This window comes from Gorilla gorilla, chromosome 4, assembly GCF_029281585.2.
Source record: "Gorilla gorilla gorilla isolate KB3781 chromosome 4, NHGRI_mGorGor1-v2.1_pri, whole genome shotgun sequence".
Classification (NCBI taxonomy): domain Eukaryota; kingdom Metazoa; phylum Chordata; class Mammalia; order Primates; family Hominidae; genus Gorilla; species Gorilla gorilla.
In genome coordinates this window covers 137,853,626-137,880,067 of record NC_073228.2, presented here as the reverse complement: position 1 = coordinate 137,880,067, position 26,442 = coordinate 137,853,626, and the positions used below count along the sequence as shown (strand labels likewise).

Here is a 26,442-nt window from a genome sequence, read left to right as displayed (position 1 = left end):
ATCTTAATATAACTTATTTTCCTTCAGGAAAAAAAATGCTAAAATCAAGACAGGGTACAAGCGGGAGCACATTAACCTGGGCTGCGACATGGATTTCGACATTGCTGGGCCTTCCATCCGGGGTGCTCTGGTGCTAGGTTACGAGGGCTGGCTGGCTGGCTACCAGATGAATTTTGAGACTGCAAAATCCCGAGTGACCCAGAGCAACTTTGCAGTTGGCTACAAGACTGATGAATTCCAGCTTCACACTAATGTGTAAGTGTACATGGGGGCAGCAGGGTGGGAGGGGTGGGGTTGGAGCGTGTGTGGTAAGGGGATTGCTTTTCACTGTTTTTTTTTTTTTTTTAAGAAAGCCCAGTTTTTAACCACTGTAAAGTGAGTTTGTTGGCATTAGATGAGCCACATGGCCTGCTGCTATCTTTTGTTTCCCACCTACCCATTTCCTGGAGTGTCTTAGATCCTTTCCACTCTGTGAACAGTATATATTGCCACAGGTATACAAAGTGGCTGATTAATTACAGCAGGGACATGGTGTCAGTCCAGAGCGTGTCCATTCCCTGCAGTTTTTGTTTTAGTTAACAAAACAGCTCTCTTTCTATGTCTAATGCCTGAGGATTAGCCTGCTGGGCTTGATGACATGTAGACATGGTAGACAAATTTAGGAGCTGATTATCTCGGTTACAAACTATCTTCTCTGTACAGTGAAGCATGTAAAAGTAACTATTGGACAGTATGGTGAAGGGAAACAGTGATTATAGGTTAGGAGAGAGCCCCTTGAGAATTGAAGTAGATTGATGATTTAAGTTAAGGGAAACACATTTCATTCATGAATCTTGTTTTATACATAAACCTTGTTTTATTTAGTTTCATGAGGAATTAACCTGTGACAGGCACAAGCTGGGTGCAGAGTTACCATGTTTATTTCTTTCCACTAGAGGTCACTAAAGAAGTAACTTCTTAAACTTAAGGCAAATCAATGATATTAATGTGTAAACTAATATTTCCATTAATAAATTTTTTGAGGAATTTTTATCATTAATTTGGAATCTGTTACAGCTAAAAAGTCACAGGAAAACTATAGAGATGGACAATCTAGTGGTTGGCGGGGGCGGGGAGGGTATGACTACAAAGCGGTGACTGAGGGAGTTTCGGGGAGGGAACTGTTCTATATTCTGACTGTGGTCATGGTTACATTAATCTGTGTACGTGTGTTAAAATTCATAAAAATGTATACCAAGAAAATATCCATTTTGGCCGGGTGTCATGGCTCACGCCTGTAATCCCAGCACTTTGGGAGGCTGAGGCAGGTGGATCACGAGGGCAGAAGTTCAAGACCAGCCTGGTCAAGAAGGTGAAACCCCATCTCTACTAAAAATACAAAAATTAGCTGGGCGTGGTGGCGGGTGCCTGTAATCCCAGCTACTTGGGAGGCTGAAGCAGGAGAATCGCTTGAACCTGGGAGGTGGAGTTTGCAATGAGCCGAGATCACGCCACTGTGCTCCAGCCTGGGCAACAGAGCAAGACTCCGTCTCAAAAAAAACAAAAACACAAAAAAAGCAAAGAAAATATCAATTTTATTGTATGTTTAATTAAGAAGAGGTGAAACATACTAAAAAGCTGTAGGAAACATACCACATGCATAGAAATGTTTTTGAATGTAGAATTCTGATTGGCATGGGAAGTGTTTTCCTTGGTTTGAAATTGGGCATTGGCACCAATTCTTCAGTACCAATTCTAGGAGGAACAGTGGCTGTTAGCCATTTCCCCCACATATCTGAGCTTCAGCATTTTAAATAAGCAACAAGTGGTGGGTATGGTTTATTTTTGGAACCAGCATGAAGGCAGCTGACACAACTAATCTGGGTTGCCCTGGTGCTTGCAGGGGCCCAGATGCATAACAGAAATTCTTTGTGCTTCATATAGATGAATTTGAACAGTTCCACCTGTGTATTTATTTATTTATTATTATTATTTTTTGGTGACAGGGTCTCGCTCTCTCACCCAGGCTGGAGTTCAGTGGCACGATCTCTGCAGCCTCCACTTCCCGGGATTAAGTGATACTCCCACCTCAGCCTTGCAAGTAGCTGGGACTACAGGTGCATGCCACCACACCTGGCTAATTTTTGTATTTTTTGTAGAGGCAGGATTTCGCCATGTTGCCCAGGTTGTTCTTGAACTTGTGAGCTCAAGCGATCTGCCCGCCTTGGCCTCCCAAAGTGCTGGGATTATAGGCGTGAGCCACTGCATCTGGCTTCTGTTTATGGTTTTGAAAGCTCTGTACAGGAAGGCAGTATTGTGTTCCTGGTTTTAGGATATTCTGAAAAGTCTGGCCTTTTTAAAAACATGTAAGCCCAAGAAACTTCCCCATTTGAATATATTACTAAAGTCATTCAAAAATCTTATTTTTGACAGGCTGCTGTTTTATTGTAGCATACTTGGGCTGTCTACAGAAGACAGGATTCTCTGTGAATCAGGCAGTGCCTGGGTCTCCCTGTACTTTCTAGAAGCATAATGTCTGTCTCGCTGAATTTCATGGGGAAATGAAAATTTACAATGTGTGGCTCATACGTGTAATCCTAGCTACTTGGGAGGCTGAGGCGGGAGGATCACTTGAGGCCAGGAGTTTGGGACCAGCCTGGGCAACATAGAAATACTCTGTCTCTAAGAAATTTTTTAAAAATTAGCTGGGCATGGTGGCAACATGCCTGTGATCCCTTGAGCCCAGGAGTTTGAGGTTACAGTGAGCTATGATTTTGCCACTGCTCTCCAGCCTGGGAAACAGAGCAAGATCCCATCTTGGGGAAAAAAAAAAAGAAAATTTAGAATGTATTCTCTGATTTAGGGAGAGTGTCTTGTGAAGACTAGAGTTTTTGTTCTTAGGTCCTGAAGCCCTTTGCTGGATTCCAAAGTACGTGGGCTCTGACTCACAGTTAACCAATGCCATTTCCACTGGAAATGCCCACAATGATGAGGCAGAACTCAGACACTGATTTTATGTTAAAGATGTTTGAGAGGGTCTAGGCAGGCTTGAAGACCATCTGATGCAAGGAGGATGGTCATTCCTTTTTAAAAAATTGCAGCATTAAAATTTTTCTTAATTTTTTTAATCAAAGGAGTCTGAACCCATGGTTGTAAAATCGAACAGTACAGATGGGCTTATGAAAAGCAGTGATTCCAGCCTGCCTCAGCCTGCTCATCCCAGCTCCGCGGTGGCAGCCACTTTAACTGTTTTTGTTTTCTGTGGTTCCCTCCGTGGAGAAGGTTGCTTCTGACCAGGCACCAGTATGTACTGTGTGTATAAACAACAATCTGAAAGCAGTAATGAGAGACAGTCTATGATCTGTGCAGACCCCAGCCCGACAGAGGACAAAGTGTAGACTCTGAGCTCTTCGTATGCCTTTTTAGGGGTGGCAGTGACTGCAGAGTTTGTATAGGCTGTTCAGCTGGGTGGGGCAGACTTTCAAATTCTGAAAGCTTAAGCAGGGCCCCAAAAGAGGAAGAGAATTTGAATGACTGAAGAAGGGAAAGGGATATTCCCAGCAACTGGAGTCATTCAGTGTGTTTGTAAGAGAGGAGGGAGCTCGGCCAGCTGGGGTTTCATTCTGAATGTTTTTGAAAGAGGGAGACATTTTATGATGTAGCAAAAAGCTCCCTTTCAAATCCTGCCAGGCTTAGATGTTGCAGCATGGGTGAGGAGTATGCACAGGTGGACGAGATGAATTGTGGATTAAGCTCTTTTGAAGTGCTGCTCCTCCAAGAGGCTGGGTCAGTGCCAACTGTATCTCCCCAGCAGTGGCTGCAGCAGGTTGTGCCAAGGGCTCTAACTTGCCTTCTGAAGCATATGTGCAGCCCCACCTTTCTTGCCATTTCTGGCTGTGTTCTCTTCTCATTTTCTTCTCTTTCCATACCATTTTTTATTTTTACTTTTATTTTTTGAGCCAGAGTCTCACTCTGTCACCCAGACTGGAGTGCAGTGGTGAGATCTCAGCTCACTGCAACCTCTGCCTCCTGGGTTCAGACGATTCTCCTGCCTCACCCTCCCAGGTTGCTGGGATTACAGGCACCCGCCACCATGCCCAGCTAATTTTTATGTTTTTAGTAGAGACAGGGTTTCATCATGTTAGCCAGGCTGGTCTCAAACTCCTGACCTCAAATGATCTGCCCGCCTTGGCCTCCCAAAGTGCTGGGATTATAGGCATGAGCCACTGCACCCGGACTTCCATGCCATTTTTCTGGCAGAATCGTTTATAAAAGTAATAACATCAGTAGCAGTAAAAATAAATCACTCAGAATCTCAGTGCTCTACTTGCTGCTTCTTTTTTTTTTTTTTTTTTTTCCTTATAGAGACAGGATCTCGCTCTGTTGCCCAAGCTATATCCTGGGCTCAAGTAGTCCTGCTGCCTCGGCCTCCCAAAATGCTAGGATTACAGGCGTGAGTCACTGTGTACCCCCTCTCCCTTGGCTTATTCTTTTTTTGTTTGAGACAATGTCTTGCTCTGTCACCCAGGCTGGAGTGCAGTGGCACGATCTCGGCTCACTGCAACCTCTGCCTCCCAGGTTCAAGCGATTCTCCTGCCTCAGCCTGTTGAGTAGCTGGGATTACAGGCGTATGGTACCAGCCCGGCCAATTTTTGTATTTTTAGTAGAAACAGGGTTTCACCATGTTGGCCAGGCTGGTCTCAAACCCCTGACCTCAAGTGATCTGCCCATCTCGGCCTCCCAAAGTGCTGGGATTACAGGTGTGAGTCACTGTGCCTGGCCAGGTGCCTGTTCCATACTTATCAGACTTCCTGTAATTTAGTACCTGTTTTGTGAAATTTGGTGAACTTCTGACTTCCCTTAATACCAGTATTGGTTCAGTCCATTTCTGTCATCCCTGTCTTCTGGGAGACTTGGGTGGATCTGTCTGGGCTGCAGCTCACCTCCCTGGGAAGCTCAGCATCTGTCCTGTGCTTGTTTGCAGGAATGACGGGACAGAGTTTGGCGGCTCCATTTACCAGAAAGTGAACAAGAAGTTGGAGACCGCTGTCAATCTTGCCTGGACAGCAGGAAACAGTAACACGCGCTTCGGAATAGCAGCCAAGTATCAGATTGACCCTGACGCCTGCTTCTCGGTGGGTACCCTGACGCCTGCTTCTCGGTGGGTATCTGTGGAATCACGCATCTCACAGGCAGGCCCATCTGCTCTTTATGTTGGAATCCTTCAGGTTTGCTGGAGTGCTGTGCTTCAGCTTACTCAAAGTGAGAGATGCTGCTGGGCGCCGTGGCTCACGCCTGTAATCCCTGCACTTTGGGAGGCCAAGGCAGGCAGATCACTTGAGGTCAGGAGTTTGACACCAGCGTCGCCAACATGGTGAAACCCTGTCTCTACTAAAAATACAAAAATTAGCCGGGCGTGGTGGCGTGTGCCTGTAATCCCAGCTACTCGAGAGGCTGAGGCAGGAGAATTGCTTGAACTGGGGAGGCGGAGGTTGCAGTGAGCTGAGATCGTGTCACTGCACTCCAGCCTGGGTGACAGAGTGAGATTCTATCTCAAAAAAAAAAAAGACTCCATCTCAAAAAACAAAAACAAAGTAAGAGATGTTCTCACTTTGAAAAGAGTTCCAAATGAGTACAGTGATCATACTGCTAGTACTTCTTATGGGTACCAGGCACTGTGCAGAGCCTTTTGTGTAGATTACTGTGTTTAATCCCATTTGAAATAGGTGCTTTGTTTTTTTAATCATCTCTGGGTTTTTTTTATTGTTTTTTTGAGACAAGGCCCAGGTTGGATGCAGTGGTGTAATTGCAGCTCACTGCAGCCTCATCCTTCTGTGCTCAAGTAATCCTGCCACCTCAGCCTCCCAAGTAGCTGGGACTATAGGCACACCAGCATGCCTGGCTAATTAAAAAAAAATTTTTAGTAGAGACAATGTCTCACTCTGTTGCCTGGGCTGGGCTCAAGCTGTCCTCCCACCTCAACCTCCCAAATGTTGGGATTACAGGCATGAGCCACCATGCCTGCCCAATCATCTCTGTTTTTTTTTTTTTTTTTTTTGAGGCGGAGTCTCCCTCTGTTGCCCAGGCTGGAGTGCAATGGCACGATCTCAGCTCACTGCGCAACCTCCGTCCCCCAGGTTCAAGTGATTCTCCTGCCTCACCCTCCCATGTAGCTGGGAACACAGGTGCCCACCACCACACCTGGATAATTTTTGTATTTTTAGTATAGACGGGGTTTCACCATGTTGGTCAGGCTGGTCTCGAACTCCTGACCTCAGGTGATCTGCCTGCCTCGGCCTCCCAAAATGCTGGAATTACAGGCATGAGCCATGGCCCCTGGCCAATCATCTCTGTTTTTACAAATGAGGAACTAGAAACTTTGGTGAGTAACTTGCTCAAAGGTACACAGCAGGAAAATGCTGGGAACTGGATTTGAACCAGACTGGCTTACTGTTGAGCCTCTTCCATTAATACCAGTTCCTGTTCTATCATGCGGACTGTTAAAAGGGGCACTCTGAAATCTAGGGTTCTAATTGATAATTCCCCTCCCCCACCTCACTTTTCATTTTCCTTTTTAGCTCCTGCATTGCATATTAAGAAATCAATAGTCAGTTGGCATCTTGCAGAGTCTCTGGCATTGCTCACAGGCCCTCAAACTACTTCACAGTTTTTGCAGTAAATCCTATTGGGCTCATTTCTGTTGTGACAGGGCACTGGAGGCTGTATCTCTTTGGGGTGAAATGAGGGAATCTCATGTTGCAGAATGGTGTCTGTACTGGTTTGTGTAATTTATGGACAGCCCTTTTTAAGTCTCCTAAACTAGAACCGAATTTGGCTCCCTTAACAGCAAGCACTTAAAAACAAGAGAAAAAGAGCCTCATTATTTATATGAGAAAAAGGACACTGGCCCCTAAGAGGCCTTCCTTCTCTCTGCTTTATTCTTATGAGGGGTGTCAGATCTCAGCACACCATTTGAACAGGAAAGTATGCACCTAAAATTGATGTATTTTGTATTGAATTTAATGAATCTCATGAACAAGATGGTCATAAACAATTTTGATTCTAAAGTCCAAGGTTGGTTGACTAAAAAGCTCTAATTTTGGAGATGGAAGTGCAAAGTATTATACTTAATGTTTTCTCTGTTTTGTCATTTCCTTGATTAGGCTAAAGTGAACAACTCCAGCCTGATAGGTTTAGGATACACTCAGACTCTAAAGCCAGGTATGTGTTGCTTGTGTGTGAAATCAGTTCTTTATCTTAAAAAAATTGTGGTGCTGGTTTGCTGATTTATGTCATTGCTTATAAAATGTTTATATAATACAGTGGGTATATATAAATAGATATATGTAAAGTATAATTAAATGTTTATAAAGGAGTATGGGGTCATTATAAAACATTTGGAGAATATGAGATGTAGCAAGCAGGAGGAAAAAGGCTGAGGCTAACACATATTCTTTGCTATTTTCTTCCATCCTTTTTTCCAGTGTGTACATAATGCTTGATACTTATTTCTGGCAGATTCTCAAAACTAACTTATAAATCAACCCCACTGTAAAAAGACAAAGAAATAGGAAAAGTGGTTTGCAGGTTTCCTCTGCACAGTTGGCTAGGCCAGTCCACAGTGTATTATAGTTCTAGTGTATAACCGCTTTTGAGCCCTGGAAATCTTAAGACTACCAGCTACTCCCTGAATCAGGTTATTCCAGGGAATGTCAGTTTGTTGTGTGCATCTGTGGATGTACATGCACACTACACGTGTGTGTACACTATGAACATGAACATGTAAGACCTTAGGTTGGATTCAGGATTGAGGTTTCGTTTAAAGGGATGATTGCCAAAGAAGCTTACTGCATGCTACCAGTGCTATAGACTAATTGTACCAGGGGAACAGTGAGAGGAAAAAGGAAAGTGGGGTTCCAGAAGTAGATTTGGGTACTCTCTGGGTGGTGGGATAATTATAGTTGTTTTATAAGCCCACTGTAGGATACCTGTTGGTCAGATAGTGCTAAGTAACAAGGATTGAAGGGCCATGTAGTTTGGACCCTGCTGATAATACCTGGAACAGGTTCTGAATTTGGTGTTAATCTTTCTTATCATTTCTTTCCTCCATTCCTCCTCCTTTCCTCTCCCTCATTTTTCTCCCTGCAGGTATTAAACTGACACTGTCAGCTCTTCTGGATGGCAAGAACGTCAATGCTGGTGGCCACAAGCTTGGTCTAGGACTGGAATTTCAAGCATAAATGAATACTGTACAATTGTTTAATTTTAAACTATTTTGCAGCATAGCTACCTTCAGAATTTAGTGTATCTTTTAATGTTGTATGTCTGGGATGCAAGTATTGCTAAATATGTTAGCCCTCCAGGTTAAAGTTGATTCAGCTTTAAGATGTTACCCTTCCAGAGGTACAGAAGAAACCTATTTCCAAAAGAGGTCCTTTCAGTGGTAGACTCGGGGAGAACTTGGTGGCCCCTTTGAGATGCCAGGTTTCTTTTTTATCTAGAAATGGCTGCAAGTGGAAGCTGATAATATGTAGGCACTTTGTAAATTCATATTGAGTAAATGAATGAAATTGTGATTTCCTGAGAATCGAACCTTGGTTTCCTAACCCTAATTGATGAGAGGCTCGCTGCTTCATGGTGTGTACAAACTCACCTGAATGGGACTTTTTTAGACAGATCTTCATGACCTGTTCCCACCCCAGTTCATCATCATCTCTTTTACACCAAAAGGTCTGCAGGGTGTGGTAACTGTTTCTTTTGTGCCATTTTGGGGTGGAGAAGGTGGATGTGATGAAGCCAGTAATTCAGGACTTATTCCTTCTTGTGTTGTGTTTTTTTTTTTGCCCTTGCACCAGAGTATGAAATAGCTTCCAGGAGCTCCAGCTATAAGCTTGGAAGTGTCTGTGTGATTGTAATCACATGGTGACAACACTCAGAATCTAAATTGGACTTCTGTTGTATTCTCACCACTCAATTTGTTTTTTAGCAGTTTAATGGGTACATTTTAGAGTCTTCCATTTTGTTGGAATTAGATCCTCCCCTTCAAATGCTGTAATTAACACTTAAAAAAACTTGAATAAAATATTGAAACCTCATCCTTCTTCTGTTGTCTTTATTAATAAAATATAAATAAACGGCATTTGTTTAGATTTGTTTTCTGTCTTCATGCTCTGTGTATTATATATTATTCGTTTTCACTCGCTGTACAACAGATTACCATATGTTTAGCAGCTTAAAACAACACTCATTTATTTCACAGTTCTGCAGGTCAAAGTGAGGCAGGTGTGCATGCCTACCTGGACTCTGCTTAGCTTCTCACAATGCTGGAATTAGGGTGTCGACCCGGCTGTCTTCTCATTTTATCTGGGGGCTTGGCGTCCTCTTCCAGGCTTTCAGGGTTGTGGTGGAATTCAGTTATTTTCAGTTGTAGGATAGAGGTCCCTATTTCTTTGTTGGCTGAGCCACTCTCAGTGCTCAGAGGATGCCAGCATTCCTTGCCATGTGGTCCCCTCCATCGCCAAAGCCAGAAACAGAAAAACTCCCTCATGTGAAATCCCTCTCACACTTCCAGTCTCCTCCAGGTAGAGCCCCAACCCTTTTAAGGACTCACCTGATTAGGTTAGGCCCAATGAGGGTAATCTCCCTTCAAGTTAACTGCCAGGTAAAGTAACCTAATCACTGGTAATATCCTTTCATGTTTGTAGGTCCCTCCATATGGGTCATGGGAAGGGGTGATTTTGGAATTCTCCCATATATTTATATGTTTTTAATAACTTGATTGTGGATTTTTTTTTTTTTTGAGGCGGAGTTTCATTCTTGTTGCCCAGGCTGGAATGCAATGGCGCACAATGTCTGCTCACTGCAAGCTCCGCCTCATGGGTTCAAGCAATTCTCCTGCCTCAGCCTCCCGACTAGCTAGGATTACAAACATGTGCCACCACACCCGGCTAATTTTGTATTTTTAGTAGAGATGGGGTTTCTCCATGTTGGTCAGGCTGGTCTCAAACTCCTGATCTCAGGTGATCTGCTCACCTCGGCTGTGCTGGGATTACAGGCGTGAGCCACCACATCTGGCCTATTGTGGAAACACAAATAGTAATAAACTATGCATGATCCAGCTTCAACAAATATGAACATTTTTTTTCCATTCATGATTTTTCAGCAGAATTCCTTTTTTTTCTATGTTTGAAAGTGACATTCAAAACAGGAACCATCTATTTTAGCATTTTATGCAACTGATCACCCAAAAACTGTGGGCCTCAGTATTTGTCATACTGTCTTCAGGGACTTGCAGCTATTTCTAAGTGAATGTTCACAGAATTTATCCAGAGATTATGGCACATAGTGGTTGCTGGGTACATCTAGTCAGATGTCAGGTACAGTATTAAGATATTTTACTTTTAGAGACAGTCTTACTCGGTCACCCAGACTGAAGTGCACTGTCATCATCATAGCTCACTGCAGCCTTGAACTCCTGGGCTCCTGTGATCCTCCCATCTCAGCCTCCCGAGTACTTGGGATTACAGGCATAAGCCACCATGCCTGGCCCTAAAATATTTAAAAATGTATAAAGGGTTCTCTTGAGTATGAGGGAATATTTCCCTCACTAATTACTTATTGTCTGCCTGTTGCATGCAGCATGTTGGAATATCATTGTGCAAAATGCTTTGAGTTCATAATATCTCACCAGTTAAGAGAATTGAGACAATCTGGTATGAGGACACAAATGGACAAAGTGGACAATGAGTCAGGGAAGAGGACTGCAGTGTGTTTATTATAGATTAACTTTAAAGTCAACAAGCAGAAACTAAGATTGAGAAGCTCATTTGTTGAACTGAGTGGTTTTACAGAAAACTTAAGTACAGCTCAGAGAAGGGAAGCTCCTGGGGGACTGGGAGGACTTTGCACCTTGGCTAAAGTGGAGAGTTTGCAATAAGGACACCATTCAGTCTAATATGGGCTTCTGGGGGATTTCGGGAAATGTGCAGATGAATGACTTCTTAGTTTCCTTAACACAGAGTTTGTGTGTTTCTGAGCTGTCACCAGGGTGAGATAAAAGCTTAGGGGAAACCAGATTCAGGAGTAGAACACAGGCCCTTTAGAGACACAGCTCAGCTGTGTCTCTGGGGGATAACAGCAATCTTCGCAGGGAATCATAGAGACCAGAATGGTGAAGCTCCGGGCACAATAAATGTCTTGCTTAACGTCACATTGATTTTCCTGAAATTGATCAAATGGAACTTTTATGAATTGAAGCCTGTATCTGTTTATTAAGGAGACATTTACAGAACGTACACACAGAACAAAGTATGGCGCCAGGGCCCTAGGTGAACTTCTTGGAAGTTTGTAAGTTTGCATTTTTATATACTGGGGATTTCAAGTAACAAAATTTAAAAAGAGAAGCTTATTTTAGTAAATCTGAAAGTTATTTTCAATGGCAGCCCCTCACCTCTACTTCCTAGCTACCTTCCTTTCTTTTCCTCCATAATTTTTTTTTTTTGAGACGGAGTCTCTGTGGCCCAGGCTAGAGTGCAGTGGCATCTCGGCTCCCTGCAGCCTCCACCTCCCGGGTTACAGCGATTCTCCTACCTCAGCCTCCCGAGTAGCTGCGATTACAGGCACGCGCCACCACGCCTGGCTAATTTTTGTATTTTTAGTAGAGACGGGGTTTCTCCATGTTGGCCAGGCTGGTCTCCAACTCCGGACCTCAGGTGATCTGCCCTCCTCGGCCTCCCAAAATGCTGGGAGCCACTGCACTAGGGCCGGTCCATAATATCTTTATCATCTTGTATAGTGTGTATTTTACACCATATTCGCCCTCACAAGAAAATAAACTGCCAAGGCGCGGGGGGGGGGGGGGGGGTTCTTTTTGTTCACTGCTGTATCTTAAATAGGGAGAGGTGCTAAATTTCTGTTGAAAAAAATAAATGACTGTCGGGAAAGATTTTTAAAAATTACTTATAATCCCATCACCGAAATAGGACTACTTAACATTTGTGTTTCTTTCGCCTTTGAGAGAGGAAGAGCAGTTACTTCGCTTTCGTGATCAGTCTGTTCTACAGCTGGATCTTCCTTTTTAAAATGGCTAAAAACGCTATTTTTGGCTGTATAGTACCCAATCATGCAGGCGGCAGGGAGGGGCTCGCTTTGGCCCTCTTCAGCACGTCACACCCTACCTTTAATCCGCAGCCAACTGTGTAGCAGTCCCCACTTTCGCCTAGCTGCAACTCCCTCCTCCCTGCAATCCTTCCTTCTTATTCCGGTTTCCAGAGCACGACTCCAGGCTTCGACGTCACCACGCTGGGACGTATGTGCCGAGGGCCGCGGCGTCTGACCTCATGGCGTAGAGCCTAGCAACAGCGCAGGCTCCCAGCCAAGTCCGTTATGGCCGCTGCCGTCCTGAAGAGGATGAGGGGGCCAGCACAAGCGAAACTGCTGCCCGGGTCGGCCATCCAAGCCCTTGTGGGGTTGGCGCGGCCGCTGGTCTTGGCGCTCCTGCTTGTGTCCGCCGCTCTATCCAGTGGTAAAGGGGGCGCGGCGGCAGTGTGGGCTTAGGAAGGCTAGGAGGGCTCGGGCGCAGGGCAGGAGACAGGCCGGGCCAGGGAAAGGGCGCTTCCAAGTGTCAGGAGCAGACGGCGGTGTCTGGTTGGGTCAGGGTCTCTGCGGGCCTGAGGACGGAGGGTATGGTGTCTGAAGGGGTCCAAGGTGGTAGGGTCTCCAAGGGGCCTGGGAAGCGGGGTCCCTGAGAGATGCAGGAACCCAGGGAGCAGGGTGTGTAGATGGGCGGGGAGGGAGGAGTGGTGTTGGCGCCTAGAGATCGTTGAAGAATGGGCTGCCACAAGGAATGGCGGTGGTGGGGTCTCCAAAATTTCTTGGATCGGAAAGTTAGGAGACTCTGGAAGAGAGGGTGGCGACAGGGGCTGAGGAGGTGGCCGGGGCTGGGGGTGTGGTGTCTGGAAAGGGTCCTGAGTTTGGGGGACTCAGGAATCTTGCAGGACCAAGGAAAGGTGGGGGTTTTCCAGAATGGGAGAGGTCAGTGGTAAAGACCGAGGCGGGCAGGGGCAGTAATCCGTGACCGGACTGAACCAATGGAATATTTCCGAGAGGGAAAGTGAAAGGGAAAGAGCTGTCTTAGGGTACTGGTGCATATTTGAAGACTGGGAGGTTCTGGTGTTTGATAAAGATTCAGAGTACTGGGGCGTTGGGCCGCTGAAGGCTTGGGAGGCAGAGAGGAGTTTGGAGACAAGGGAGATCATGATTCCTCTTCCCTGTGTTCCGAGTTAACCAGGATAACCCTGCCTCATTTTAATGCATCTGTAGGATTTGATTGATAAAATATTTCATTTCTTGCAAATGTTGCATGATGAAATCAAGAGATTGAAGGCTTTTATTGAGAAATTAGGAAATCTGTAAACCAGTGCCTGATACTTGGTGGGAAAAATCCACTATTAAGAACTTGTAAGGATTAAACGGTATTTTGTTTAGTAGTCCCATTTTTCTTTCAGGCCAAGACACAGTCCTGCGTTTCTCCCTAAATTTGAATTTTCAGCTGCAAAACAGTGTGACCTGGTATAGTGTTTTCTTTCTTGCCAACAGGGCCTGTCCAGCCCTACATTCCTCTGCGACAGTACTGTGGGTACATACTTATGTTTCCTCAGCAACATTTCAGTGTTGCTAACTGGACGCCCTCCCAGAAGTCTTTGCAGTCTCTGAGGAAGGACTGCTGTCCATTTCCTAAGGCCCTTTTATCATTAGTGAAATGTAATGAGGATTTCCCTGGTTGATGCAGATATTCCCGTTCCTAAAGTACTTAAGTAGCTTAATTGTTTTGGCCATTTAATCATCTAAGAAAAATAAAACACAAACATTTATATTTCCTGCTGGAATGCTTAAGGGATATATATCTGGCAACTGTAGTTTCAGAAACAGCTTTTTTCCCCTAAGAGATGGTTGAAAATTGGGCAAGAAGTGAGGCAGAATGTGGACTGTTAAGTGTCCTTTAGTCTCTGCTTTTATTTGTTAGAGCCCTATAAATATTTTTCTAACTATACTGAGACATTTTAGAGAATCTTTATCTTTTAAATTAAGTCTTTACATACACCAGTTTAAAATGTCATAAATTCAGATTATTCTGTCCTGAAAAGAAGCTAAATGAAAACGAACATACGTGTCTTTAATAGGCGAGCAGCTCCATTGCACTACAGTGTTCCTTGGGATATAAGTATTTTTTGTAATTTCAAAGTAGTCACTCCTGTAATAAGAAAATTAGTCTAGAATGTGTTGAGTTCCAAATTTCAAGTGAGTTTACAAAGGTAGAAGGTTACCACATTAGATTTATTTAAATTTGTTCCATATTAGGTTTTAAAAACTGTCAATACTTGGTTATATGCTTGTCAGTCTGTAAGAATTTTTGTTTTATGTTTTTGTTTTGATCAAGTCTAAAAAATTAACATAAGCAGTTTGGATCACTGGGTGACTAATTCTTGGTCATGCCATTTCAAAAATGCCTGGTTCTCTACATTTGCCATTATATTGTCCCCAAATGATCACCTAAACTTAATGTATAATGCATTTCATTTTTAAGGCATTGTTTCTCAAACTAGTGTGTGAATGAGTTCTTGGGGTCCTCTGCATTCTTAAGTTTAAGAAATGCTGATATAGTTTTATTTTAGGGCAGTTTTTAAAAAGGGACCAGTAGAAGGGGAGAATTAAATTTATAAAGTTTTTTTTGTTTGTTTGTTTTTTGAGTCTGTCGCCAGGCTGGAGTGCAGTGGCGTGATCTCGGCTCATTGCAACCTCCGCCTCCCGGTTTCAAGTGATTCTTCTGCCTCAGCCTCCAGAGTATGCTGGGACTACAGGCGCGCACCACACCTGGCTAGTTTTTGTATTTTTAGTAGAGACGGGGTTTCACCGTGTTAGCCAGGATGGTCTCAATCTCCTGACCTCGTGATCCGCCCGCCTTGGCCTCCCAAAGTGCTGGGATTACAGGCCTGAGCCACTGTGCCCAGCCTTTTTTGTTTGTTTGTTTGAGACAGGGTTTTGCTCTGTCGCCCAGGCTGGAGTGCAGTAGCACAAACTTGGCCCATTGCAACTTCCGCCTCCTGGGCTCAAGCAGTCCTCCCACTTCAGCCCCCTGAATAGCTGGGACCACAGGTGCCTGCCACCGTGCTCAGCTGATTTTTGTAGTTTTGTAGAGATGGGGTTTTGCCATGTTGGCCAGGCTGGTCTTGAATTCCTGTGCTTAAGCGATCCGCTTGCCTTGGCCTCCCAAAGTGCTAGGGTTACAAGTGTGAGCCACCGTGTCCGGCCTAAGCTTTATTTTTAAAATGTTAAGCTTCAAGTAGAGAGGTAATATCAATTAGGAAAGGGAAGATTTAGAAGTCTTATTTATATGCTCATAGAAGGTCAACAGTTAAATCCGTAAAGTCAGAGTTGTACCTTTGTTCTGAATACTCTTCATATCTGACTTAATCAACTTCTCTGATTTGAAGGAGTTTGAGTAAGTTGATAGCCTTTGTATTACATGTTTCAGATCAATTATTTCTTTTTTCTTGTGCTGTATTTGTGTATTACTTCCAAGATTTTACTGCTTGACTAAGACATACTCTGCTCCTACTTGGTGCTAGGTATTGGAGTTAAACAATGAATAGGGTGATATTGGGGGTATCCTTAGAAGAATGAGTGGCGTTTTGCTGAGAACCATGGCATGGGCTCTTGAGGGAGTGCAGTAGGTGCATAGATGCTATGTGGGATGTGGTGTGGGATTTGTGGTGAGAGTTGAATCGAGAGCATATTCAATAAATATTTATTGAGTGCCTGCTATCTATTAAGTAGGTAATGGGGATAGAGCTGTTAGGGAGATTAGTAAGATAATGAGAGTGAGGTAATGGGGGCCAGATCATGTAGGATCTTGAAGGCTATTATAAAAACTTTCACTTTTGTGAGAAATGGATGGCCCTAGAGGGTCTTAAGTAGAGGAGTAACATTTGATGTAAGTTTTGACAGAATGACTCTGGCTGCTGTGTTGAGTATAGACAGTAGAAGTTAGGGTGGAAGCAGGCAGATTAATTAGGAGGCTATTGTAATAATCCATGTGAGATAATGTTTACTTGGACCAGGCAGGAGCAGTGGAGGGTGAAAAGCCCTCAAATGCTGCATATGTCAGAATAACAGATTGGATGTGGGATGTTAAAAAAAATGACAACTCCAAGGTTTTTAGTTTTAGTAACTAGAAAGATGTAGTTGCCATTAATTGAGATGGAGACTAAGTAGAACAAGTTTTTTTGTTTTTTGAGTGGGGCATAGGAATTTATTTAAACTTATTTTGAGATAATTATAGATTCACTTGGCAGTTGTAAGAAATAATATAGAGATCCTGCATATCCCCTACCCAGTTTTCCTAATAGTAACGTCTTTCAAAACAATAGTGCAATATCACGACCAGGATATTAACATTGGTACAGTCAAAATACGGGGCATTACCATCACCACAAGGATATCTCATATTGCCCTTATAAAGCCACCCCACTTCCCTCCTACCTCACCCCTCCTGAACTCCTGGCAACCACAAATTATCCATTTGTATAAGTTGGTAATTTTGAGAATCTTACATAAATGGAATAATACAGTATGTAACTTTTGGGATTGACTTTTTTTCACTTAGCATAATTCTCTGAAGATTCACCTAGGTTGTTACATGTGTCAATAGTTTGTTCCCTTTTAAATTTTAACTCTTATTTTTTCGAGACAAAGTCTTGCACTCCAGGCTGGAGTGCAATGGCACGATCTCGGGTCACTGCAACCTCTGCCTCCCAGGTTCAAGCAGTTCTCCTGTCTCAGCCTCCAGAGTAGCTGGGATTGTAGGTGCACACCACCACACCCAGCTAATTTTTGTATTTTTGGTAGAGATGGGGTTTCACCATTTTGGCCAGGCTGGTCTCGAACTCCTGACCTTGTGATCCACCTGCCTTGGCCTCCCAAAGTGCCCGGATTACAGGTGTGAGCCACCAGTCCTGGTTGTTTGTTCCTTTAAATTGCTGAGTAATATTCTATGGTATAGGTAGACTACACTTTATTTATCTGTTGAAGGATGCCTGATTGTTTCCAGTTTTTGGCTATTATGAATAAAGCTGCTATGAATGTGTTTGTGCAGCACTCCAGCCTAAGTGACAAAGCGAGACCCTGTCTCAAAAAGAAAAAAATAAAATGAGCTTTCTGTGGACATCATGTAGTTGAGTCTGCCAGTCTCTGTTTTTTAATTGATGTATTTAGGTCATTTACATTTACTGCACTATGGATATGTTAGAGCTGAAGTCTGCCATTTTTATTTTTTGTCTTTAGCCTGGGATATATGAGGTGAAAAGAAAAACCTAAGGAAGTCACCACCATGTTGTTTCACATATCCTGAGGTCTCTAACTGTTCTACCCAGTTCTTTCCACCTTTCAGAGTGTTCTTGTGTTATTTTATACATAATGTCCAGAGCTTTTAGTTGTTTTTAGTGGGAGAAACAGGGAAGAGTGTGTTTGTCTTCCTGAAAGCCAGCCAGAATTCATTTTGAACATATTAATGTGAATGTCAGACATCTAAGAGGAGATGTCAAGTAGGTGGTTGGATTTATGAGTCTAGAATTCTGGTCGTTCTTGGAAGTTCTTTTAATTTTTCTCAGAAAAGTTAGGAAGTGATGTCATCAGTTGAAAATGAGGATAACCGAGAAGACATTTGAAGTTTGTGGTTAGAGGAAAATGTGATTGGTGTCCTAAGAGAGTAGAAGGGTAAATGGACTAGGAAAATATGATTGCCAACAATTTTAATTGCCAACAGCTTTAAACATACACCTGAATCTTTGGCATTGAATTTAAAATGAAATGAAAACAGTGGCATGGTTGTATATTTTTTCTAGCCATGTTCAGCTGCTGGGTGCAGATGTGAGTAGTCAGAGAGCTTGATTTATTAATAACTAGGGATGAGTGTAGTCTCACCAAGTGAATGGGTCAAAGTGGACAAGGGGGAAGGGAATTGAAGATGGATGTAAGAGAGTGATTATAAGCAATTATAATAGCTGACACAGAATTGAATCTGAATAAAGAGAGAAGAGAGTGTATTGGGCAAGTTTTGATGGTGACCGTAAGGGAATGAAAAGGATTAGAGGGTTGTAGGTGTTGATGGATTGAGAATACCAGGGAATGAACTGGAAGGATAGGAGGTCTTGCCAGCAAGTAGAATGCATGAAATTGAGATTATGGAAGAATTGTGATAATAAATAATGACTCTGGGAGTGAGTGGCTGAGGTAAAGAGGAGGGCTAGCTCATGAGAAGAGAGGAGGTCAAAGATTTTGAAATCAAGGCAGGAGTACTTGTCTTAGATGGAGTGAACTCTAGAGCCGGGAGCTAAAGATCATTAAGAATTAGGGGGCATGACTTTGGAGTTGGATGAAAGTAAGTTAGTGCATTATAGCTTAAGATAAGAGAATCAAAGCTAGAGGCATTTAGGGAGAAGAACGGGAGAATGGTCTGAAAAGGGCAATGAGGAGGAGAACTGTGCCTCCTCGAGATTCAGTGGTTCAAGGATGTGGGAGAAAAAACAGCTATTACTTAAACAGGCTGAAAGGAAAATGTGTCCTTAAGGGAGAGTCAGGTTTCAGTAATAACAAGAAAGCGAAGGGTGAAAGAAGGGATTTGCTGATGACTGTGAATTCTATACTGCGTGGTGGAAATTTCTTTATAATCATTCCCACCCTATCAGCTTGTGTCCTTTAAAGGTACTCATCCATGGAAAAATTGTTCTTTTAAAAGTTAAGTTTAGTTAGTTGGCTCCCACTTATTTCAATTTTAAATTTTATTTTAAAACATGTTTTTTGTACTTTGGCAGGAAAATTAAATGTATCAGAAAATAATAATTTTTAAATTCTTGAATTATAACTAAGTTGAAGTGATAAATGCAAAAATTATTTTCAGAAATTCCTGTTAGTAGTTTTCTGAGTAATGTACTCAGTTGTAGGTCCTGTTTATTTCTCTTTTCTTCCAGTAAAAAATTTCAAGGAACTCAATTATTGAAAATGTTTTAAGAGTTTTACTGTAATCCCAGCACTTTGGGAGGCCAAGGTAGGAGGATTTCTTGAGCCCTGGAATATGAGAGCAGCCTGGGCAACATGGCAAGATGCTGTCTCAAAAAAAAAAAAAAAAAAATTGCATGTGGCATTGGACAAATATATGAAAAATAAAAAAAGCCGGGCAGGGTAGCATGTGCCTGTGGTCCCAGCTACACGGGGGGCTTGAAACCAGGAGGTCGAGGCTACAGTGAGCTATGTTTGTGCTACTGCATTTCAGCCTGGGCAACAGAGTGAGACCCTGTCAAAAAAAAAGGGAAAAAAGAGAGAGTTTTACTAATTTATTGGTTTTTTGTTTTTTTTTTTTTGAGATGTGGTCTTCCTCTGTCGGCCAGGCTAGAGTGCAGTGGTGCCATCTCGGCTTACTGCAACCTCCACCTCCCAGGTTCACGCCATTGTCCTGCCTCAGCCTCCCGAGTAGCTGGGACTACAGGTGCCCGCCACCATGCCTGGCTAATTTTTTGTATTTTTTAGTAGAGACCGGGTTTCATCATGTTAGCCAGGATGGTCTTGAGCTCCTGACCTCATGTTCCGCCTGCCTCGGCCTCCCAAAGTGCTGGGATTACAGGCGTGAGCCACAGGGCCTGGCCTTTTTTTTTTTAATAACTTACTACATTATTTTTCTGAGATCCTCTGTTCATTCTAATTGACACCAGCTATTTCTTTTTTTTCCACACAAAATGGATGTCAACTGTGGTACACAAACCAGAGTGTATTCACATGAAGAAAGGGTTGTCTGTTGGATTGTTAACTTGTGTGAATGCACATGTTTGTGAAAGCACTAGAATGACTTGGTTTAATCTTACCCCAATAAAATATTTTACCTTAATGTGATGGACTTTAAAATATTGTCTGAATATGTTTAGATCTACATGACAGAGGGTTTTTTTTTTTTATTTTTTTAGTGTAGCAGAGGTCCTTGAAGTTCTTCAACAGATACTACATTAGATTATAAATTAGAGATGGTTAAATTTCGGCAGGATTCCTCTGTTGAATCTTCCTCTATTCATTCTTCTTGGTAAAAGAATAGTAAGAATTCTTATGTAAAGAATTTTACCTTTAGTAAACTATGCTGAGTAGGTAGCAGCACAGGGAAATAAGAATGTGTGTGTATTTGGTGTCATTTGCTATACCTAGATGCCTTCCCTCATCTTCAAAATAGTCTAGTTGTCACTTAGCTCTCAGGTTCCCGTTTCGGATGCTTCTCCTTTAGAAGTTTTTTCTTCTTTGTAAGGATCCTTCTTTTTTTTTTAATTTAGGAGAGGGAGTCCTCTAGTTCAAGCATCACTTAGAATTACTATCTACAGCATGCCTATAGCTTCCCCTGAATTTGTTATGTTGTGTTGAAAGTATTTAGGTCCAAACTCCATATCTTTTTTGGGACCTACTTGAGTGAGAATCAGCCACTTTTTGGTCTGTTCTAGGGATCAGGTAAAGTCTGGACAAGGTAACTGAAATCCACACCCTTTATGAAATGAAAACAGAGGGGATGGGTGAGGGCTGTATGTGAACTTTGCCATCGTGACTTAAAGTCAGACCTTTTTCTTTGCTTTTGGTGGCAGGCTGTATAATGCAGTAAGTCTTTTATGCTGCTTAAATTGTTAGTATCTAGCAAAGCAATTATTATCTGAAGAATAACTGACTAAGAAGAAATGTAACTGAATGCTGGCTATTGAGACTTAATAACTAGTTTTCGAGAAAGTTATAGGAATGTAGCAGAGAGAAATGCTTAGTGTAAAATTTGGGTAAATATGCTTTTAGCTTGGTGGAGATAAAGTTGGAGATTTCAGTTTGATATTCTTTGTTTGTTTCAGTTGTATCACGGACTGATTCACCGAGCCCAGCCGTACTCGACTCACATATTTCTACCCCAAATGTGAATGCTTTAACACATGAAAACCAAACCAAACCTTCTATTTCCCAAATCAGCACCACCCTCCCTCCCACGACGAGTACCAAGAAAAGTGGAGGAGCATCTGTGGTCCCTCATCCCTCGCCTACTCCTCTGTCTCAAGAGGAAGCTGATAACAATGAAGATCCTAGTATAGAGGAGGAGGATCTTCTCATGCTGAACAGTTCTCCATCCACAGCCAAAGACACTCTAGACAATGGCGATTATGGAGAACCAGACTATGACTGGACCACGGGCCCCAGGGACGACGACGAGTCTGATGACACCTTGGAAGAAAACAGGGGTTACATGGAAATTGAACAGTCAGTGAAATCTTTTAAGATGCCATCCTCAAATATAGAAGAGGAAGACAGCCATTTCTTTTTTCATCTTATTATTTTTGCTTTTTGCATTGCTGTTGTTTACATTACATATCACAACAAAAGGAAGGTAGGTTTGGGATTTTTTTAGCCCTTTATTATTTCAGTCATAATGCTTTTGATGATTCGTGGTTCTTTTTTTTTTTTTTTTGCAAAAAAAAGTGTAGTGGGTTTCACTCTGTCACCCAAGCTGGAGTACAGTGGCACAATCACAGCTCACTGGAGCCTTGACCTCCTAGGCTTAAGTGATTCTCTTGCCTCAGCCTCTCGAGTAGGTGGGACGACAGATTCACAGTACCACACCCGGCTAATTTTTAAAAATTATTAAATTAAAATTTTAAAAATTATTATTGTTTGTAGAGACGAGGTGTCGCTATTTTGCCCAGGCTGTTCTTGAACTCCCAGGCTCAAGCAGTCTTCCTGCCTCGGCCTCCCAAAGTGTTGGGATTACAGACATGAGCCACCATGCCCAGCCCTCTTTCCTTTTTTTCAGTGAAGTTTAAATTCATAGTAAAATATTGAGATGTCTAATCAGCATGTAAATCTATTGTGTATTTTAACACACTGCAGACAGAATTCTTGAATGTATGTACTTCTAAAAAAAGAAATAGTCCTATTTCTTAATGAGTAATACCAAAGCCCAGTGATTTTTTTTTAAGAGTTTATGTCTTAATTTGGCATCATTACTTCAGTAGGAATACTTGTGGAGAAAATGTTAATTTAATATTTGTCTTTTAAATTATTAACATTGAACTTAATCTTTTGATTTTTTTTCTGGTTATAAAGTGTTACACGTTTATTTTAGGGAATTCAGAAAACAGAAGAGTTTAGAAAGGAAAATTTAAACTACTTCTCAGCATTAACATTTTGGTGTATTTCTGGTCTATAAATGTGCATATAATTTATACATATAGGTGTATGTCATGATTTTTAAGGAATTTTATCTCACAGCTTTTTTTTTTTTTTTTTTTGAGACAGAGCTTCACTTTGTCTCCCAGGCTGGAGAGCAGTGGTGCGATCTCGGCTCACTGCAACCTCCACCTCCCAGGTTCAAGCGATTTTCATGGCTCAGCCTCTTGAGTAACTGGGACTACAGGCGCAGGCCACCATGCCTGGCTAATTTTTGTATTTTTAGTAGAGACGGGGTTTTGCCATGTTGGCCAGGCTGGTCTCAAACTCCTGGCCTCAAGTGATCCACCCACTTCAGCCTTCCAAAATGCTGGGATTACAGGCGTGAGCCACTGCACCCAGCTTTCTCATAGAGTTTTATGTCCTGACCAATCATGAGCATTTTCCATATCCTTAATATTCTTTAAAAACATTATTTTTTTTTGAGACAGGATCTTGCTATGTTGTCCACGCTGGTGAACTCCTGGCCTCAAGTAATCCTCCCACTTCAGCCTCCCAAGTAATTGAGATTATAGGCGTGAGCCACTGTGCCTGGCTAAAAACATATTAGATTCATGGTTTACAATTTTTGGTTCAGAAATAATATTGTGATGAACATTTCTGTGCTGTTACCAGTTTGCTGGATTACATGAGGCACAAGAGACATCTATAGGACAGGATACATGACATTTAGTGTGAGGGTACATGTTGGCACTGTACAGTCTTTGCCATTCACTATCCAAAGCTGAATAGTTAAGCCTTTTAAAATCCTTAAAGGGAGATCAAACACACAGTTCCTTTTTAATACTTACTGGTCAGGAAGTCTCAGTTCTTGACTTTATTGTAACTTGCTTTGTAACCGTGTAAGCCACCTTCCCCTTCGGGGCCTTGATTTCCTTACCTGACAAATAGTGAAACTGGACCTGAAAATTTCAAAATGCCTTCCTGCTTTGAGAATCAGTGACTCTAATAATAGTTCAAAAAAAAGCAAACCAACCAACTCTTCTGGTTATTTGTATTTAGTGCTATATTGCTAGCTTTGTAAGTGTTTATGGATAGACAGAACCTTGAGTGCTGCTGATATTATATCCCACTGTTTAGTGTTTGGCCATCTCTATTATGAACATCAAAGGGACTTGTTAAACAAGTAGGTTCCTGGGCTCCACCTCAAGTACTAACTCAGTCTCTGAAGATAGAGCCTAGGAATCTGAGTCTTTAACAAACATTCCTATATATATTGAAATTTGAGAAGCACTGTTTAGCCTTGTTTACAAGATGGAAAGCAAAATAGCTTTTTTTTTTTTTTTTTTTTGAGACAGGGTCTTGCTTTGTCACCCAGGCTGAAGTGTTGTGGTGCTGTCATGGCTTACTGTGATCTCTGCCTCCTGGGCTCAAGTGACCCTCCACCTTAGCCTCCTGAGTAGCTGGGACTACAGGCAAGCGCCTCCATGCCTGGCTAATTTTGTATTTTTTGTAGAGATGGTGTTTCACCATGTTGCTTAGGCTGGTCTCGGACTCCTGGGCTCAAGTGATCTGCCTGCCTTGGCCTAAAATAGCTTTTTTGTTGTTGATATTTTGTGTTTTATATTTAGAAACCTAGGAGAGAGATATTTTACTTGTTATAAAAATGTTTACCATATTCTCTGTTTTCTCTTTTGCCTATTTAATGACTTTTGTTTTCCAGATTTTTCTTCTGGTTCAAAGCAGGAAATGGCGTGATGGCCTTTGTTCCAAAACAGTGGAATACCATCGCCTAGATCAGAATGTTAATGAGGCAATGCCTTCTTTGAAGATTACCAATGATTATATTTTTTAAAGCACTGTGATTTGAATTTGCTTATGTAATTTTATTTGCTTGACTTTTTATATGATATTGTGCAGATGTTTGCCATAGGCAATTGGTACTTAAATGAGAGGTGAGTCTCTCTTTTGCCTTGGTGCTTTGGAAATTAAATGTCACAAACGAGTATATAATTTTTTATCTGTACTTTTAGAGCTGAGTTTAATCAGGTGTCCAAAATGTGAGTTAAACATTACCTTATATTTACACTGTTAGTTTTTATTGTTTTAGATTTATTATGCTTCTTCTGGAAGTATTAGTGATGCTACTTTTAAAAGATCCCAAACTTGTAACTAAATTCTGACATATCTGTTACTGCTGACTCACATTCATTCTCCGCCATTCAAATACTATTTTTTATCCACATTTTTTTTTGTTCCCAAACTGTAATGTACAAGGATACGTGTGATAATGCTTTGGATTTGAGTAATATTTTTTTTTCTTCCAAGAAAACTGCTTTGGATATTTTTAGATAATTTAAACATAATTTAGGATAATGATATTGCTCAATCTGACCACAATTTTAGGTAAAACATTAAATGTGTCAAGAAATCTTGGCAACAGAGACTCTGCAGCTTGCAGTGGACATAGATAAAATGTTACAGAGATAGTATTTTTTTGGTTGGAATTACTATATTAAATTTAGAAGCAGAAACTGGTAAAATATAATACATGTACAATTGCTTTTAGTTAGCAATTGATTGTAGCATGGGTTCCTCCAAGGTTTCAAGCAATGGGCAGAGTTTAAAATTATATCAGATTCGTTTACTTCATTTATTATTTTACAGTAAATTTGAATAAATCTTAGGGGTCATTATCACTTAAATAATACTGTACCTAGGTCTTTCAAATTAAAATTATACCTGAATGAAGTTGTTTGTATACATAAAGGATATTTGTGTACAATTACCTTTTTTCCCCCACACTTGTTTTCTTTGTTTTTGTTTTTTATGGCAACTGGAAAGTATTTACTATGGGATTCATTTATGTCTGTCTTTCTATCATAAAGAATTGATCAATATGTAAATATGTGATTTGAACCATGGTTGACTTACAAGTGTCACTACAGCTTTTTAGAAAACATAGCCCTAATATATGTTAAGCAGGACCCGGGTGAGCCAGTGGGCTTGCGCTTTATGTAGAGCTGGAAGAAGGCCGTCCATCCTGTCTCTTGGGCGGACAGTGTACTTTCCTAATAGGGAAGGGAAGCACAATGGAAATATCCCTGAACCGTTTTATTGCAGTAATTTTTTTCATATCTGAAACTATTATTTAATATTTTGAATAAGATTTTAAAAAATAAATGGCAAAGATATAAATCTATGATTTCACGAGTGTGTTTCTGTGTTTCATTTCAGTGATGACATTTAGGTGGTGACGGGGAGTAGCGTATGTCTGGGAGCAATCTAACCTGATTCACTTGCAGGTGTCCCTCTCAGCAGTGCAACTCTGCCTCTATGAATTCCACTTACATTTCTAAATTCTTCTTTAGGTCCAACTTACTGTGAGGTACTGAAGTTTATTGAAAACTGTAGCAAAGTAGGATGGCAAAGAAAAGCAAAGTGGCTAAATCAGTGTGCTCTTTCTAGCATCCTGGGGTCCCTATCTGGGATGGAAGGCTCCCTGAGTGTGGAGGCTCATCCCCCTTAGTGGACTGGGGGATTCTTGGGTACTTCCTGGTGGTCCAGCCACCTAGGTCACAGTGCTGCAATTAAGTAGCTTCAGACTTTTGGAGCATCAGATCATACATTGATTAAAAATGCCCCTGGAGTCTCACAGAGGCACTTGAGCACTAGGGACTAGGCACGGAGGGGCCACGGTTGAGCCTCACAACCTCATGCCACCTCCTCCTGTGTGGTGTTATCTGCTCCTTTCTCCTAGACTAGACTCACTTTCTGGTCAGACCTGAAGCTCTGCACCCGATTTTGGTACTAATGGTATAATAGATTACCTTTTAGCTCGCATTTCTGTGTCTTAGCTGAAAAGGAATGTGTTGGAACTTGTGGGGCAGACAGAAACAGACATTTAGAATTTGGGCAGTCAGGCAGGCATGTTGTATTAGTCTGTTCTCACATTGCTATAGAAATACCCAAGACTGGATAATTTATAAAGAAGTTTAATTGGCTCACTGTTTTGCAGGCTGTGGAGGGAGCATGATGCTGGCATCTGCTCAGCTTCTGGGGAGGTTTCAGGAAGCTTACCATCATTGTGAAAGACGAAAGGGGAGCAGTTGTCTCACATGACAGGAACAGGAGCAAGAGAGAGTAAGGGGGAATGTACTACACAGTTTTTTTTTTTTTTTTTTTTTTGAGACAGTCTCGCTCTTTCACCAAGGCTGTAGTGCAGTGGTGCAGTCT

At 41.9% G+C, this 26,442-nt stretch overlaps 2 protein-coding genes and 1 long non-coding RNA gene across 11 annotated transcripts in view; 2 read left to right on the top strand and 1 right to left on the bottom strand.

The window, feature by feature from the left end:
- VDAC1 (voltage dependent anion channel 1) overlaps nucleotides 1-9,074 on the top strand; it is a 33,531-nt gene extending 24,457 nt beyond the window's left edge. For 8 of the 9 annotated variants that reach the window (XM_055386616.2, XM_055386615.2, XM_031011043.3 and 5 more), the window contains 4 exons: nucleotides 28-255; nucleotides 4,964-5,114; nucleotides 7,143-7,200; nucleotides 8,128-9,074. In XM_055386616.2, coding sequence (XP_055242591.1) covers nucleotides 28-255; nucleotides 4,964-5,114; nucleotides 7,143-7,200; nucleotides 8,128-8,219 — 529 coding nt within the window. In that variant the 3' untranslated portion in view covers nucleotides 8,220-9,074. Of the gene's footprint in view, nucleotides 1-27; nucleotides 256-4,963; nucleotides 5,141-7,142; nucleotides 7,201-8,127 lie in introns of all 9 variants that reach the window. The other variant, XM_063705899.1, reaches the window with a different exon arrangement.
- Nucleotides 9,075-10,726: 1,652 nt separating this feature from the next.
- LOC115934645 (uncharacterized) lies at nucleotides 10,727-12,271 on the bottom strand. The gene is made up of 2 exons (XR_004070401.3): nucleotides 12,156-12,271; nucleotides 10,727-11,199 (listed from the first exon to the last, which is right to left on the bottom strand). It is a non-coding gene; the product is annotated as an uncharacterized lncRNA (long non-coding RNA).
- A 36-nt stretch (nucleotides 12,272-12,307) lies between these two features.
- On the top strand, nucleotides 12,308-25,408 carry C4H5orf15 (chromosome 4 C5orf15 homolog). Its single transcript, XM_004042502.5, has 3 exons — nucleotides 12,308-12,502; nucleotides 20,901-21,427; nucleotides 23,930-25,408. The coding sequence occupies exons 1-3, from the start codon at nucleotides 12,364-12,366 to the stop codon at nucleotides 24,059-24,061; spliced, it is 798 nt and encodes a 265-aa protein (XP_004042550.1). The 5' UTR covers nucleotides 12,308-12,363; the 3' UTR covers nucleotides 24,062-25,408.
- The last annotated feature ends 1,034 nt before the right edge of the window (nucleotides 25,409-26,442 follow it).

Excerpts from the sequence above, each read along its gene's own strand:
- C4H5orf15 (XM_004042502.5), top strand. The coding sequence starts at position 12,364 with ATGGCCGCTGCCGTCCTGAAGAGGATGAGGGGGCCAGCACAAGCGAAA. Across the intron at positions 12,503-20,900 it reads GTCCGCCGCTCTATCCAGTG|TTGTATCACGGACTGATTCA; the intron begins GTAAAGGGGGCG and ends TGTTTGTTTCAG. Across the intron at positions 21,428-23,929 it reads CATATCACAACAAAAGGAAG|ATTTTTCTTCTGGTTCAAAG; the intron begins GTAGGTTTGGGA and ends TTTGTTTTCCAG.